Here is a 15931-nt window from a genome sequence, read left to right on the forward strand (position 1 = left end):
ACATCAAAAAAATAAAGTATGTTGTGTCCCAAACAAGAAGGTAAGTTTACAAGAACTTTCGTGATTGAAAAAAATTGTGCACAAGATAAAACTAAAAAAGCCAAAAACCGGATTATTACTGACATTTTAAGGTTATAGGAAAAAAGTGTATATTTAAAAGTTATATATCTTTTCATTAGCAACAACATTGGCATATAACTTTCTCTAAAGAACTGGTAGTTTTAATGGAAATCGAGTTAAAACCATTCTCAGCTCTTAAAAATGTATTAATTTTCAGTCAAAAATTCGTTGCTTTGAACAGTAATATGTTTCAACTGTCGTGAAGATATATTGCCAAATGAAAAATTTTCCATAAAACTTTTGGACTTTAATCAATCAATTTGTATGGTAGCGCTATGCTGAACAATATACATGGTTCTTTATTGTTCATCTCTATGATCTAGGAACACTGCGTTCAAATTATCGGCCATTAAATTTCACCGATGGAATTTAACAAAATTTTTAAGCACGATAATTAACGCTAACTATTAATTAAGTACTCAAAGTAAATATACGCAATACGTTGAAAAAATATTAATAAATAAAAAAATGCATACATACTGGCGCCCAGGGCACTTTACTAAAAAAAGAATTCGCCGCATTGTTTGTGCTAAATTGAACGCATATTTCACATTTACTTTGATGCAACACTTGTTTACAGCAGCATAAATTATAAATTGTGAAGCAATTACATTGTTATTAATTGATTGTGGAATTTTTTACAATTTTATTGCCATCGCCAAGCTAATGAGAGCATAAAATAAAACAAAAATGCATTTGGACGACAGTTAAACAATTTTTTAATTGTGTTATTTATAAAATCAATGCTTAATTAACTTCGAACGAAATGTGAGAGAAAAAATTATTTGCAAGCATTCCTGAAATTATGTTAATATCTGCTTATGAATATTCGTTAAATGATGGCTGCAATTTAAATACAAGTAGTTTGCTCTTATTTGAAAACTAATAGCTCAATTGAAAAGTACCCGGCCTGACACATAGATGGCGCTACTTGAATTTCTTCCATATTTTTAGTTAGCTCTAACCTTCAAAAGTCGCGTGTATATGTTCGACAGCTGTGGGATCATTAATTTGTGAATGAAGTCATTTTGAGTGAAGCAACTTTTGTTATCATGAAAGAAATGGATCTTAAAAAATTTCGCATGTTTTTAAAAATATTGCTTTCTAAACGAAAAATATATACATAGTTGAAGCAAAAGCTTGGATTTGGCAGATTTCGCGTAATTTTCGTATATAATACTGTTATGCGGCATAATATGTTATAACCTGTTTCGTATTGATTCTTTTGTTCAGGAAAATAAAAAATAAGCTGACTACTGTTTTATCAATGCACACAACCAAATTTATAGCCTGGACAACAACCGGCAGCATTAAAAACAGCCAAATTTGCAGCCGTAATTTCTTTAATGATAATTCTAAAGTTCGAAAAATAATGCAGAAAACTTCTCTTGTGCAGTTTCCTAATTTTGACTGCTCCATTTACTACCATAATGAGGGTTAATAGTATTCGATAGTATAGTAAATACAAGTATATACACAATTGTCTGCATTTGACGGTATTATCGCATGAAGTAAAATAAATTTGGTATTGTGTTGTCGAAGCAGCTGTGAGCACACAGTTATAGCTAGGTAACAGAGCGCCAACTTGGCGGAGCAGACACCTAACCTAACCTTACTTGCATTGTACTTCTTACGAATTAACCACAAGCGCTACATTTGACATATGAGTCCCATTTTTTTGTTTGTTTTTAATTGAAAATAAAACTCTATGCGAGACGTATTCAAATACACAGAGTTTTGTTGATGAATTAAATTTTCTAAACAGCCTATGATATTTATGTAAACCTATCTCTCAATTAGAAACCACTGAACTATTGTATTTCTGCATATCGTCACCTAAAATGCAAAATAACTTAATATCACTTTTCGTAAGTTGGCAGGGCGAAGAGAAAACAATATAACACAAATCACTCATATTCACAGAAAATTTGAGTTTTGGTTATAAAATAGTTATATATTAGTTATATATTGGTTATATATTCATTATATCTGACAACGGAAGCTTATGCTACATATGTATATATAATATGACTTAGTAATCATAAGCTTTCTCAAACATGCTCATGAGAAGTGTTGAATTTCAAATTACTTTCGTTTAACCGGCATTCGTACATGAACATATAAGTATTGTACCTAGAAACCTAGAAAACCTTCACTACTGCATATCTAACATTTCACACAAATACATATTTACACAATGCTTTAATATGCTAATAACCGCATCTATCGCATACATACGTATATATGTGCTTCTTCCGAGTTTTTGTTAGCACTAAAAATAATGCTACCCATTTTGCGCGCCTAAAAGTCGACCTTCAGCGGAAATATAGATATGGAAATCATCTGGAGCAGACATCACTTTCACTTGGCAGCTACAATTAATAATAATGAGCAGCTGCAAAATTGGAAAGTGAAAAAGAAGAGGCAAGGAATGATAATAAAAAATAACGACGTAAGCCAAAGTGGCAGAGAAGAGGAGAGGCAGATGAAAAAGCTGCGCGTAGAAAAGCTGACTGCTGATAATATTGTAGCCACCGAGGCAGCAAGTTTTGTGCAATTGATGGTAAAGGTCAATACAACGCTACAGTAATGTTTGGTGGCGACGGAGCAGCAAAATAAATAAATAATGAAAAAATTAAAACAACAATGGAAGGCAGTGCAAAGGCGGAAATTGATTCTCGATGATGCGGCGGGAGCGGGGAAACATTTTAAATTTCATTTTGATGCACTGAGCAGAGATGATAATGATAAATATGGACGAGACGAAAGAGGTTGTTACAAAAGTATGAGATTTTTTTAAAACGTTAAGGAAATTTATAAAGCAGAAGTGGAAGTAAAGAAAGTAGTGAAATAACAACAATAAGATTGGCAAAAGGCTGAATGTTTACAAAATGCAGTTAATGCGAAATTATAATTTAACACTGACAAATGATACAACTTGGCTGCTGACCGGTGTCAACCGCCTGCATATTAAATTATAACGGTTCATCGAAATAAATGCTAACATATGCGCAGACAGTTAGGCAAACAGATGGAGAAGCCATACACACGGCTAACATATGGATAAACGCTGGACTCACGGACAAATAAGCCGTATTGCAGACGGCAAACCAGCAGTGGCACGAAATAACGGCATCTAAAACGCCATTAAGCAAACAAATAAGTCACACATGTACAGCAGTTTGACGCATACACTTACAAATACATATGTATATAAAAAACCGAATACATATTTATAGAAGTTGTGTTGCGCTAGTGGCCAAGAGGCTGAGTGGTTGAGCAGCTTAACAGTGCACGTTAACTGTGTGTAGACTTTTGCAGTGAAATGTTTTACAGCGGAGAGCGCCATGACGCATAAGCAGTTTGCACAGCGCGTGCGCCCAAAAGCATGCAATGACACGCATACAGTGCGTTGCTGAGCATAAAAACACTCGCACATTTGGCAGGCACAATAACTGTATTTGTATTTATGTTGGTGTTGGTGTTGGTGTTTGCTTTTGTGCTGACATCGTCAATGGCAGCGTCAGCTACAACCGACGTATGAGTAAGCTAGTAATAAGGCGCGTGTTGTCTACATTCAGGCGGCAAGGCGCGGCACTAGCGTTAAATTCCACGTAATAATGTGGTAGGAAAAAGTAATTTAAAGAAAAGCTATATTTAGATACAAATTCTTCTATAAAGAATTCTGTGGTCAAAAAGGCAATACAATTATGGAAAAAAAATTTGGAAGAAAAATTGTTATACAATTTTTTCATGCAAGCCCATTGGTGTAAGAAGTGTATAATACGCACAAAAATTCTCATTTCACAGGAAAGAAATAAATTAAAATTTCAAAATAAATTCTAAGTAAATTAAATTCTTTTAATAACTTTAATTTAATAAAAAAAAATTAATTAATTGAAAATAAAAAAAATTATTTTACATTAAATGAAATTAAAAAAATTTAACTTAAATAGAAGAAATTAAAACAGTTTTGTTTTAATTAAATATAATTTAAGAAATAAATTTTAAATAAATTAAATTAATTAATTAATTTAACTAAATTAAATTTTTTAAATTTAAATTTCGATTAATTTTAAATAAATTAAATTAATTAAATTAAATTAAATTTTTTAATTTGCTTTAGTATAATAATAAACAATAAAATTAAAATAAAAAAAATATATTTTTTTCACATTTCGAAGAGCAATTAGCGTCATAAAAAATAGTTTATTACCAAAATTTTTTTAAAAATTATTTAAGACACTGAAATGCGATATTTCATGGGATATGGGATATACATATATATTTTTTCTAAATTAAAAAAAAAGTAAAACGAAGTTTAATTTCCCACCCACTCTTTTCTCTTTATATAAAATTTGTTTAAGGAGTTCGAAAACACTTTTCTTGTGATTACACTAGTTTACAAGCATTTTGCGACTGTGACGTTAGAAGCGGTTTCTTGATTTTGGCTTGCTAAAAATTTCTTAACACGTGGGATTTCTTGTGTTTTAGTCAAAGGGGTGTTGGTGTCAAATAACCACCATTTATATTTACTAAAATAACAAAAATAACTGTACATGTTGGCTAATTTTTGGAACTCAAATTCGTAAGCAGCACCCCTCAAATAACTCACAGACCACTTAGCACATAAAACGCAAGTTTTTTCTTCAGATTTATTGAGTAGTAAAAATTAATAATATTTTTATTTCAGTTTTTTTTGACTAGTGTTATTAATTCGCTTATGTTATTTGCAAATGCCAAAATTTTTGAGAATTTTATAAAAATGAAGCACACTTCAAATTGAAGATGATGCAAATTCTTAATTACTAACACATAAAAAAAATCAGTTAAGTTCAAAACCGATTTTGAAAAAATTAATGAAATTAATTGTTTTCAATATCACTTTAGCTTAGTTTAAAATAATTTAGTTTTATGCTTAAGAAAAATAATAATGTAAATTAATTTGGTTTAGAATTTTGTAAGCGTTACCAGTTGCACCGCGTAAAAAATCTCAATTTCGCTTAAAAAACACAAACAATAAACTGCACAGTCTACGAAATTACTATGTATATACATACATATGTATGTATATGTTTTTTTTTTAATTTTTTGGTGGTATTTTTTACAATACATATAATATTACACAATTTTAAAAAATTTAAATCATATATGCAATTTTTCACAAACAATTTTTTGTTGGCAATTGAAAAAAAAAATTAAGTTTTTATTTTAAATCTTTCTAATAATTTTGCTTTATACACACATTTTTATAGTTTTCTTTTACTTTTCACAAAACATTAATTTAACGCCACATACGCGTACTATAAACAATTTGCTCACTTATTTGTTGCATTGAAAATTAGAAACTTTCGCAACTTATTTAAAGTCGCATGTTACATGCACAGAGGCAGCTTCAGCATAAAATCTGCAAGCAAGCAAATTCTTGCCAAACAATGAGTATTATGTTTGTTGACATCAACACACGTGCATACGCATGCCCAACAACACTATGCGATACGTGGCAATGACTTTGCTGACTGGCACACTATCGGATTTTCACAAAACACAGATTTTGGACACACTTTTATACCTTCTCTTTTCATTAAACTGATTTTAGTTAGATTAAGTTCGGTTTCGGTTCGGTTTCTTCTAAATTTCGACTGAAACACAGAATTTGTTAGCAATGAACGAAACGAAAAATTGTTTTTCATAAAATTTTCTCAATCGACGATTTTGTGAAATCGCGATAAAGTTCAAGCGCTTCGCACGTCCGTCTCAATTAAAAGTTCGCTGTTAACTAAATGTTACACGAAATCAAACAACAACAGCAGCATCAGCGATGCAATGAGTGGCAGCGCAGCAGCAACGCAAGCATCGGCAGCATCCAACTGACCAGTAAATCTACGAAGCTACGCACCGCGTAGCCAGAGAGGCAGCGCTGCAAATAAGGATGCTGTGACAGCAGCAGCAGCAAAAATGAGCATCAAAAAGTCTACAAACTCTGCGCTGTGTGGTGAGCGCCCATGTGTGTGTGTGTGTGTATGTGAGCAAGCAGCAACCAATGTATGACTTTGTGAGCGGATATGGTCGTATGCGCGCGAGTTGGGCGAAAAAAAAAATTACTTTTTACAACAACACTGCTATCAAACTATACCAGTGTATATATGCACGTATGAATGTATGCGTTTGTATTTGTGCTTCTTATCAATTCAAGAGCAGTGCTTGCTGTGTGTGTCGGCGTCACTGCCGACGCAGCATTCTTTTGCTGATAGGCCATTGTCGATGTGTGCACTAACTGTCGTTGTTTTATTGTTTTACTGTTTTTTGGTTGTTGTTGTTTTATTCATATCACTGTTGTGTGGCTACGGCGTATATTGTTGTCATTGTTTTAGCAATTGCGTCGGTTTTTGAACAATTGTTGTTTTTGTCGTTTTGTTCCAATTTCCTTTTTTTATCTCTACATGTTTGTCGGAGCTTTGTTGCGCTGCGCTCACACTCATCTACTCACGAACTCTGTTATTAGTGACTCTCCTTCTTTATGCTCTGCTTAAAAAAAAATATGTTGCGCAAAAGCAATGCAATTCTATTTATCTCATGAGATAAATGTCTGCAGAGCATCATCGTGTCAGTTGCGATAGATTTTTTTCTCCATGAAATGTCGCATGCTATTTTTTTCACCGTATACATGGAAATGTTAAAAATAAAAATTTATATGTATACATTACTATTAATTTTAGTGTCTGATAAATTTGAAAATAAAAGCAAAAATTTATTTTTTTAGTATTAATTTGAAAATACATAATTGTTGAATATTAAGGTGATCCACTATGAGGTTCCTTATTTTTTAAATAAATAACACAGGAACTTCAAATTTAATGGGGTTTATTCTAATTCGAAAGAGGATTTTTTGCATTTATTTTTTAAAGATTATCTATTTGAAAATGCTGACCGCGGCTACGTCTCAGTTGTCTAGCCGTTAAGTCCAATTTTCGATGAGTCGTTCGCGCATTTGGACTGGCAACTGACACGCATGATATTTTGCTCCAAGCCCTGAATCGAAGCGGGATTGTCCCACTTCCCAATCCACCGGCCCATAATTATGTCCTCACCGAAGTGTTCTCTCAATAAATCCATTGACTGATGAAATGTGTGGAAAGTGGCGCCGTCGTGTTGGAACCAACTATCGCCGCGATGACGAGCTTCAATTTCAGGCATCAAATAGTCGGTTATCATTGCGCGAAAACGGTCGCCATTGATTGTTACGTTCTCGCCGGCATCATTTATGAAAAAATATGGACCGATGATTCCACCGTTCAACCGTATTCAAAACGATCACATTTTGCTTTCATATAAACCCTGAAACAATTCGGCCACTAATCGATAGCAGCACGCACAGTTTATATTGGTATTGGCGTTCGATCCAAAGATATTTTGAGCCTGTCCAAACTTCTGTGGCATATGCGCATGCCCTGTTCTCGAGCCCTGAACACAAACTGTATTTCACTGTACTCAAATCTGGACTGCCATACGGTCAATCAGCTGCAGCTATGAAACCAGGAATATAGCTATTAAGTGATTGCTTAAGTCTTGACTGCCGAAAAAACTTTTATAATCATGAATTTCTTTTATTTTTTTATGTAATAATAAATGAGTTAACTTTCGAGCGTATCAAAAAGCGTAATCCTTAAGTCACTGCTGTGCGGTTTTTGTCTTCTGTGCTGGGGCAAAATATTGCTGAAAGATTCAGTGTTCTTCCTTGAAGAGAATGCTTTAATACATCTTCTAAAGCATGCTGCTGCTACATTTTTTAACTTTTTCTATCATCTTTCAATCCCTTTCAATAATATTTTTTGCGATATAAATTTTTTTTGCGTCATTAGATCTTTAGACTTGGTTATTTTGCTTATTACAAACTTATTCTAGAGTAAATATTTTTTCATAATTGTTTTTATTAAATTCTCTAAAAAACAAGCCACTAACAACTGTTGAGACCTAATTTGCTTCAAGCGCGTTGTCAGAAGGTGACCAGTTGTCAGATGGTAAGCTGCCCATTTCCCTTCATATAAGTTTCCATTTTCATAGGAAATTTCGGCAAAAAAGCCCCTGAAAAGGTTTTATGGCTGAATTGCCACGAACCATGTACAGACGATCATTTCATGACCATTTTATATAAACGGTGTACTTTTACTTACTTTTCCAAGAAAAAAAACTACAAAACAGGAATAGTGGAATACAGATCACTATTTTTCTAATTTTTTTATATTTTGATTATAGTACGTTTCTTTGTACAATATTTTCCTTCGTTTGTGCTCAAAGCAGTCAAATGTACAGTTTCCACATTCGAGGCAAATGGCTCGACATATTCCGCATATTAGCGCTTTAGATGTTGGTATGATGGCTTTTCTCAAATAATAACGCTATTAACGGTAACACAGTTAGCGTTGGATTGAAAAATATTTACCGCTTTAATATGCTAGATTATACGGCTTAAGTGATATGGTGGCTTGTAAGCACCATTTAATAGCATTCAGTACATTTCCATATGAAGGGAGAGTTCTTGGGATTAGTCTGCCGTTGTTGTATTTTTTTGTGCACACATCACATAATTCTCGCAATTTCTCTCACCAAGCAGCAGTAATTCACAAAAATTTGCTTTAAATAGATGCATGCATATGTAGGTATGCAAATATGTGTGTGTGAAAGTTGTTAATAAGAATAACGGCAATAATGTTTTAAAAACGAAACTTTTGTTGCTCAGTATCGGCAAATCCTCGCATGGTGTTGTTGATAGGGTTCACACTGCGGCATCTCATTCTTATAATTTTCAGCCATGCCATTTCAGTTCATATCACAATACTTCTTATATCCAAACAATTTATTCATAAGCTAGTTTAGGTCACCATTTAAACACTTTCCAAAATATTTCTGTTATATGTTCTCAGTCACTCTTCTATACAATTGTATTTGCAAGCATTGAAGAAATTTCAAAAATGACAGCTAAATCAAATTTCAACACAGCGATCGGATTCGAACGATTCGCTGTCCTCCGCTTTTCTCATTGTGATCTCTACCACAAACTATGGCGCATGTTTCGATGTCTGAACGCGTCCAAAAATGCCGAAAATCCGGTTCAAAGCGACTTATTGTTAGCATGCTTACTCACATAATTAGCCGTTCTATTTATAAATAGTATAATAGTAGGGAGCATGGGAATAACTGTACTTGCATTTTAACTGATAAGCGTGATCACCAAGGTAGATAAAATCATAGACGTTTGCTCTACAGCTAAGAGTTCTCAGGTCAATAAATTATTTCGAATTAAATCAGCTGCCAGGTAAATATACATGCTCTCGCTTGCATTTACATACATACACAGAAATCGCACGGCCCAGTTTAGATATTGTGAGTAAGCGCTGGGATTTTGCTAATGTCGCGCCTTAGAAACGCTGGCGAAAGTGAATGTCATGTTGGTTGTTGTTATTTGATTTCGTCTTTTGTTTCAGTTGACATTTGGTTTTAGCGCCTCACAAACAGATATATAGTTTTTTGACTTCGGGCGGATAAGCACAGTGTGTCGCTTTTGACAAAAAATAAAATAAAATTTTGTAAAATTTTTGAAAAATTTTTAAACTAAAATTTCTTTTTTCATTTTGCGTTTGTTTCAGATGTTTCAAGTGTACTCAGTGAAATTTTTGTAAGGAAAAATTAAATATTTTTTTAATTGTAAGAGATCTTCAACGGCACTAAATACAGGTGCTTGAATGATGGCTAAAACTTACAAAAATATTGTGAAACTAGAAGCTATTCTCCCTACTATGATCTACGATCAAAAAGCAGAACTAAAATTTGGCAAAATGCCGGCGTTTTAAAAATAGTTTAATTTTACCCTAAGTTTAGGTCGTTTTCGGGCTGCCAAAATTCTCATTTAAAAACAAACAATTTGAGCTGTGCGGCTTCCCTTTAAATGGCTGTAACTCAAAAATTATTTGAGATATCGATTTGAAATTTTAGCATGTTATTTTTGAACATAAAAACAATCGAAATAATAACAAAAATAAAAATCGAATTTTTCAAAATTTCGCGCAGGTGTGCATCTTAAATAAACATTTCAAATATTTTTTGGCAACAACTTTCTTAGATCAACAAAAACAGTTTATTTTTAAAGAGATCTTTTTTCAAACAACTCAACTTTTTTTAAGCAGACATTTTGCCATTTTTTATATTTTTTTTTCAACTTTAGGTCATTGTATGGGCAATATAGTTCACTAATCACCTGCTCACACCACACATCAACTATGCGCGAAACACTGTGCGTCAGCAGCGCCATTGTTTACGCAACAACTTTGAACAGCCGGCATAAGAGTATAAAAGCCGATCGTGTCATTCAAAAGTGTGGGTGCCAAACGGAAGTACCACCTAACTGAACATATACTCAGCAGTTAGCGCGCGGGAGTACACGCCTGTCGAATGCCAGTAAAAGTTGTGAGGCACACATTTTAATTTCTACAAAACCATCTCTAAATTTGTGAAAAAAACAGAAAAAAAAAATCAAAATGGGTTTGCCACCAATGGATTTTGATGCTGTTCTGGAGAAGTGCGGCAACTTCGGACGTTTTCAATATCTCATTTTGTTATGTTTCGCAATCACCAATATCCTTTCGTCGATGCATTATTTTTCGCAGACATTAATCAGTTTCACACCGGATCATTGGTGAGTCACAGAGGCAGTTGTTAAGTGAAAAAATTCATAGAAGTGAAGTGCAAGTGCGAAAATCTTAAATACGAAAACTATGTATGTTTCGAACACGCTTAAATCGTTACAATGAAGTATGAACAGTAAGAGAATTTAGGATGTGCATACAAATAATAATAGCGTTCGAATTGTTAACGAATGAAGTAGAAACGGCTTTGAACGAATAAAAAGTTGTGGCTTTGGTAATTACTGTTATAAAGTGTGCAAAAGTACTGCTTTTAGCTTTTAATAAGAACTTGTGTTTCTGAATTCCAACCAGGTGCTATCACGAGAAGTTGGCCAACGCTAGTTTTGAGGAAATACGCGCGGTTTACGCCCAAACGCAGAGTCCACACTGTACACTACTCGACGATGTTGTCGATGGCAAGCCAATTGTTGCTGAAGTGGGCCAATGTCGGCAGTGGATCTATGAATATGAAAAAGGTTTCAGGAGCGTCACCACAGATGTAAGTACTTAGCATAATACATATATGCATATCTAATTAAATCTTTATATTTATTTTTCAAAAGCGATAACGAAATCGAAATATGTTCAGAAAACAACGGGTTAGGTTAGGTTAGATGGCTGATCGATGATCGCACGTGGATTGGTATATGTAGTCCTTAGTGAAGTCATAGAAAATAAGAACTCCTGTGTTCGGACTTACAGATTTGTGAAACCCTGGGACAGTCAAGAAGGAAGTGTGGAGTTGTTTCCACATCTTCTTTTTACGAATCCCAGCTAACCAGTAGTAGAACACGCGAGGGTACTGGAGCACCGACACGCTTCCATTCTACCGATAGCTATGGCCCGGCACTAGTCTTTTCACACACTGAATGTTATTGATGAAGTTAGGCACTCCTCGCCAACTCTGAACGCACTGTGAATGAGTTTAAGGCTAGTATCGTCGCTCTGCTATTTGAGTGAATGATCACTTCTCTAAAGGAAGCTGCACTCCGCAGCAACAAATCTACTGCTACCTTGGAAAACACTGTAAGGAAGTCTTAAACTGGAATTGATAGAGAGCTCCCGATAGTAAATGCCTTCACCAACCTTCCCCGCAAGCTTTGACCCATCCGAAAAGAAGCTTACTGCCCGTCTTTAACGGCTTCTTCCCACCCGTAGCTCCATCGTCGGTATATAGCAGAAGGAGCCGCCAGAGTTCAGTTTGGCAACGCCATGATCTATATGATCCGGTATGAAGTGAAAGTATTCGAGGATAACTGGGTGTTCAGATACGATATAGATTTTCAGTTATTAAAAACTCACACTTCGCTGTTTGTTTGTGAATTCTTTGCCAAAAACAGTCCTGTAATGATGGCTCAGCCTCGATATTCGCTGTACCATGCCTCTGTAGGACTGCCTTCAATTTACAAAAATAAAAAGAAGCTTAAAGGACCGTCATTTGACACGACAGATGAAAATCACTAAAGAGCTTAAGGTTATACCAAGAATTGAGAAGTGTTTTTTACGATTGAAGAAGTGCTGGTGGAAGTGCATGATATCAAATAGGGATCATTTTAAAGACGACAACGTTAATGTAGACGAATGCATAAATGTCTTTTCTTTGTTCTTTTTTTTACATACCACGTATGCTTGATCTTAAGTGCAAATTCAATTTAGTAAACTTAGACTCAGCTGCGTTTTTAAAAGACAGCATTTCCATCGTTTCAATTTAATTGCAGGCAATAGTAATCGGTTATGCACCAACATTCTGAAAAGGACCTACAGAAATTTTACCTAAAACTATAACTCATATATAATTCTAACACTAATGCAAACTCTTCACGTTGATGCTTACAGCTCAATTGGGTATGTGATGACGCCTTTCAATCGGCGGTAGGTCAATCGCTGTACTTTGTGGGTTCCGTTACCGGAACAGTGTTTTTCGGTTTCTTAGCCGACAAAGTCGGCCGTCTACCTGCAATGCTTTGCACAACTTTTACTGGCGCTTTGGGTGATTTCCTAACAAGCTTTGCCAATAATTTGCCAACATTTGCGCTCTTTCGTTTCGTTTCCGGCTTATCCACAGATACGCTATTCTACCTCACGTACATAATGGGTAAGTTGTTAGAATTTCAGTCTGCATATGTATTGTTCATAAACGAACTTTCGTTTGCAGTTTTTGAATACTTAAGTCCACAGAAGCGCACGCTCGGCCTAAACTTGATCACCGGCGTATTCTATTTCATCGGCTTGGCGCTTTCACCCTGGTATGCACTCTGGTCCGGTTCGTGGCGTAATTATCTATACATAGCTTCCGTACCGGCTTTGATTGCTATCACTTATCCCTTTGTGATTTGTGAGAGCGCACAGTGGCTGATTACAACACAACGCTATGAACGCGCCGTCAAATGTCTGAAGCGTGTTGCCAAAATAAACAAACGTGAAGTGAAAGACGAAGTATTCGAAGAGTTCGTAGCATATTATCAGAAGAAAGTGGCCTATGAGCGCAAGTTGAAGATCACCAAGGACACTTTCTGGGGCATGTTCCGTACACCACGTCTCCGCAAATTCACCATTATAATGGTGCTGAAATCGTGAGTAATATGTCACGTTTTATATAAACTAATACTTTAACTCTTTAATTTCTTTTTCCCTTGCACTTTTACTATAGCATGTTCATATCACTCGCACTCGATGTGATCAGTAAGAATATGGAAGGCATGGGTTCCTCACCATTTTTCCTCTTCTCAGCTACTTCGGTGGTCTATATTATTGGCGGTTTTAGCATTATTCTGCTCCAAAATCGCATCGGTCGTAAGGGCATGGCTTTCAGCACGCTACTGCTGAGCGCTGTAATTGTTGCCGCTACTGGATTTCTTATTGCCACACTTGATACCGAGCAGCATGCGACCATTCTCGCTATTATGGTCGGTCTTGGTCGTTACGGTGTCGTGGTGAGCTACGAGGCGGAGGCGCAATATGCTTCTGAATTTATACCGACTTCGGTGCGCGGTCGCGGCATGGCGAATATACATGTTGCCGGCTTCGGTTTTACCAGCCTTAGCTCTTATGTTATCTACCTCGGTTACTTCTACAAACCACTGCCGTCCATTTTTATCGCTATAATATTGTTTTTGGGTGCGATTTTGTGTTTGGCGCTGCCAGAAACCATGAATCAGTATGTACCATAATAAATAAATATACATATATGTCTGAGATTACATATTCTCATTTGCTGTACTTGCAGAAAATTGCCACAGACCTTGAAAGATGGTGAGGAGTTTGCGCGACATCAACGCTGGTACTACTTCCCATGCTTCGACAGGCAGCAGCAGCAAAAAGATGTTGAAATTAGCAACTGAGGGTAGAAATGTTCAAGTGTGTATGTGTGTTTAGTGTTTTATAATATGAAATTGGAATTTCATATTGAAATTTGTGTAGAAAGGTGACTGCTTTCAGTTAGTTTATAGGATATATGTACATAAAAGATATGCCAAGCTTTATGAAGTTTTTGTTGAAATCATGTGTTTTGTTGAGCGTGTATATTGTTGTTTGAAAAAGTTTTGTGTTTGTTTATTAAAAAATAAATTGTTGACAAAAAATTTTGTAAAATCATATTGAATAGTTCTCACTGTGTATACGAAAAATCGCACTAACAGCCCAGATGTTCAATAATCGATGAGCAAATTATTTTCTTAATCCTCTCATATTGTACTTAAACTAGATTAAGCTTGCCGCAAGCCACGCGCAATCGATGAATTAATTGCCAAAGTACCTATAATATCACATTGTTTCATTGAGGGCTACAACTTCCTTAGAAATATAATTTGAAAGTGATTAAGAATCTCTATGCTCATATAAAATGAAAGTTTCGGGACAGAGGTTTAAAGAACTCTAATAGACATTTATTTATTTTCTTGAACCAGCGCGATAAATTCCTTCTTTACTGCCCGAAAATACTACTGAGTTAACTGCCATTGATCTAACATGGATCACTGCATTGCAAAAGCTACTCGTGGCGACATTTTCTCAGCTCAAATACGGAGGAAGGACATGTGGCGGGGAAAAATCTGTGGAGAAGAGTTCAACTTTTTCACAACAAGGAAGCTATGAAGGAAGGTTGGAGGGGAATTTTTCTGTAAGGAGTTCTTCGTCAATCTTAGCTTTAGGCTGAGGTAGTGCAAGGTGGCAGTAAACGTGTTGCTATGAAGCACAGCCGCTTTCAGGTGAACATTCACTCTAACAGCAGAGCGGCAATACTAGCGCTGAGCTCACTAAATAAAAGCAAGGCAAGGACTGTCTGTCCTCACTTGAGATCATAACGAAATCGCAGGTAACTGCAAAGCCGGTGAGTTGGCCAAGAGAGCAACTTTGCGATTGTGAGATCATTTCCGCCTAGAGAACCCAAGATATCTACTGACCTTCTGCTCTTAGCAAAGTCCAACTTGACGCAATAGTAGAATATCTTACCGGACGTTCTACAAACATCTTTTCGAACGGAAGTTGTTCAAGTTGTATACAGAAGTATGAGGTAGAAATATCCAGCCACTTTTTTCCATTATCCAGTTTTTACAAAATGTGGTTGAAATCTGTATCTTAGACAGATGATATAGCCAAAATTGGTATAACCTTTCTCAATCAATTTTGCATTGCGATCGAGTTCTCGGCTTTGGAAAATATGATATGTATTCAAGTCAAGCTTATAAGGTACCTCAGCGTGGCGAATATAAGTCAATTGTCCATTTTACGAATCGTAATCACTTTGTAAAACAGACAGTGAGATGGGTCGAATTTCGTATTTTGTCAATAGATTTAGTTGCAGTCGCATATCTCAAGTGCTATTTAGTACAATCACATTGTGTCATACCATATAGTGTTGGAAAGGTTTTAGGATTTTAACCTTTATTAAAAAAAAAAATCGAAAATTTTGTTCGTGTAGCACAACAATGGTTCACTCGCTTCCGTTCTGGAAATATCGATGTGAAAGATGCATCTCGCTCTGGTCGACCTATCGTTGAAAAGGTCGATGAAACTATGGAAAAGATTGACCAGGACCGTCACATAAACAGCCATGACATCGCCAAGGAACTTAACTTTTATCATCAAACGGTTTCGAAAAATTTAAAAATGGGTGGCTACGAAAAGGAGCT

The 15931-nt window shown here is 35.4% G+C and overlaps 2 protein-coding genes across 13 annotated transcripts in view; one reads left to right on the plus strand and one right to left on the minus strand.

Moving 5' to 3' along the window:
• LOC105231640 (low-density lipoprotein receptor) overlaps positions 1–15931 on the minus strand; it is a 368088-nt gene that overhangs the window by 191608 nt on the left and 160549 nt on the right. For 4 of the 12 annotated variants that reach the window (XM_049449548.1, XM_049449550.1, XM_049449549.1 and 1 more), the window contains exon 1: positions 5693–5905. The exons of the other annotated variants lie outside the window; for them this stretch is intronic. The gene's annotated coding sequence lies outside the window, so the exon portion shown is untranslated. Of the gene's footprint in view, positions 1–5692; positions 5906–15931 lie in introns of those variants that run through there. 12 annotated transcript variants of the gene reach the window in all.
• LOC105231638 (organic cation transporter-like protein) lies at positions 10477–14396 on the plus strand. Its single transcript, XM_049449552.1, has 6 exons — positions 10477–10813; positions 11115–11301; positions 12639–12897; positions 12958–13375; positions 13453–13959; positions 14029–14396. Exons 1-6 carry the CDS (start codon positions 10656–10658, stop codon positions 14141–14143), a joined length of 1644 nt encoding a protein of 547 aa, XP_049305509.1. The 5' UTR covers positions 10477–10655; the 3' UTR covers positions 14144–14396.

Source organism: Bactrocera dorsalis, chromosome 2 (assembly GCF_023373825.1).
Source record: "Bactrocera dorsalis isolate Fly_Bdor chromosome 2, ASM2337382v1, whole genome shotgun sequence".
In the NCBI taxonomy this organism is placed as follows: domain Eukaryota; kingdom Metazoa; phylum Arthropoda; class Insecta; order Diptera; family Tephritidae; genus Bactrocera; species Bactrocera dorsalis.

Excerpts from the sequence above, each read along its gene's own strand:
- LOC105231638 (XM_049449552.1), top strand. The coding sequence starts at position 10,656 with ATGGGTTTGCCACCAATGGATTTTGATGCTGTTCTGGAGAAGTGCGGC. Across the intron at positions 10,814-11,114 it reads AGTTTCACACCGGATCATTG|GTGCTATCACGAGAAGTTGG; the intron begins GTGAGTCACAGA and ends AATTCCAACCAG. Across the intron at positions 13,376-13,452 it reads ATTATAATGGTGCTGAAATC|CATGTTCATATCACTCGCAC; the intron begins GTGAGTAATATG and ends CTTTTACTATAG.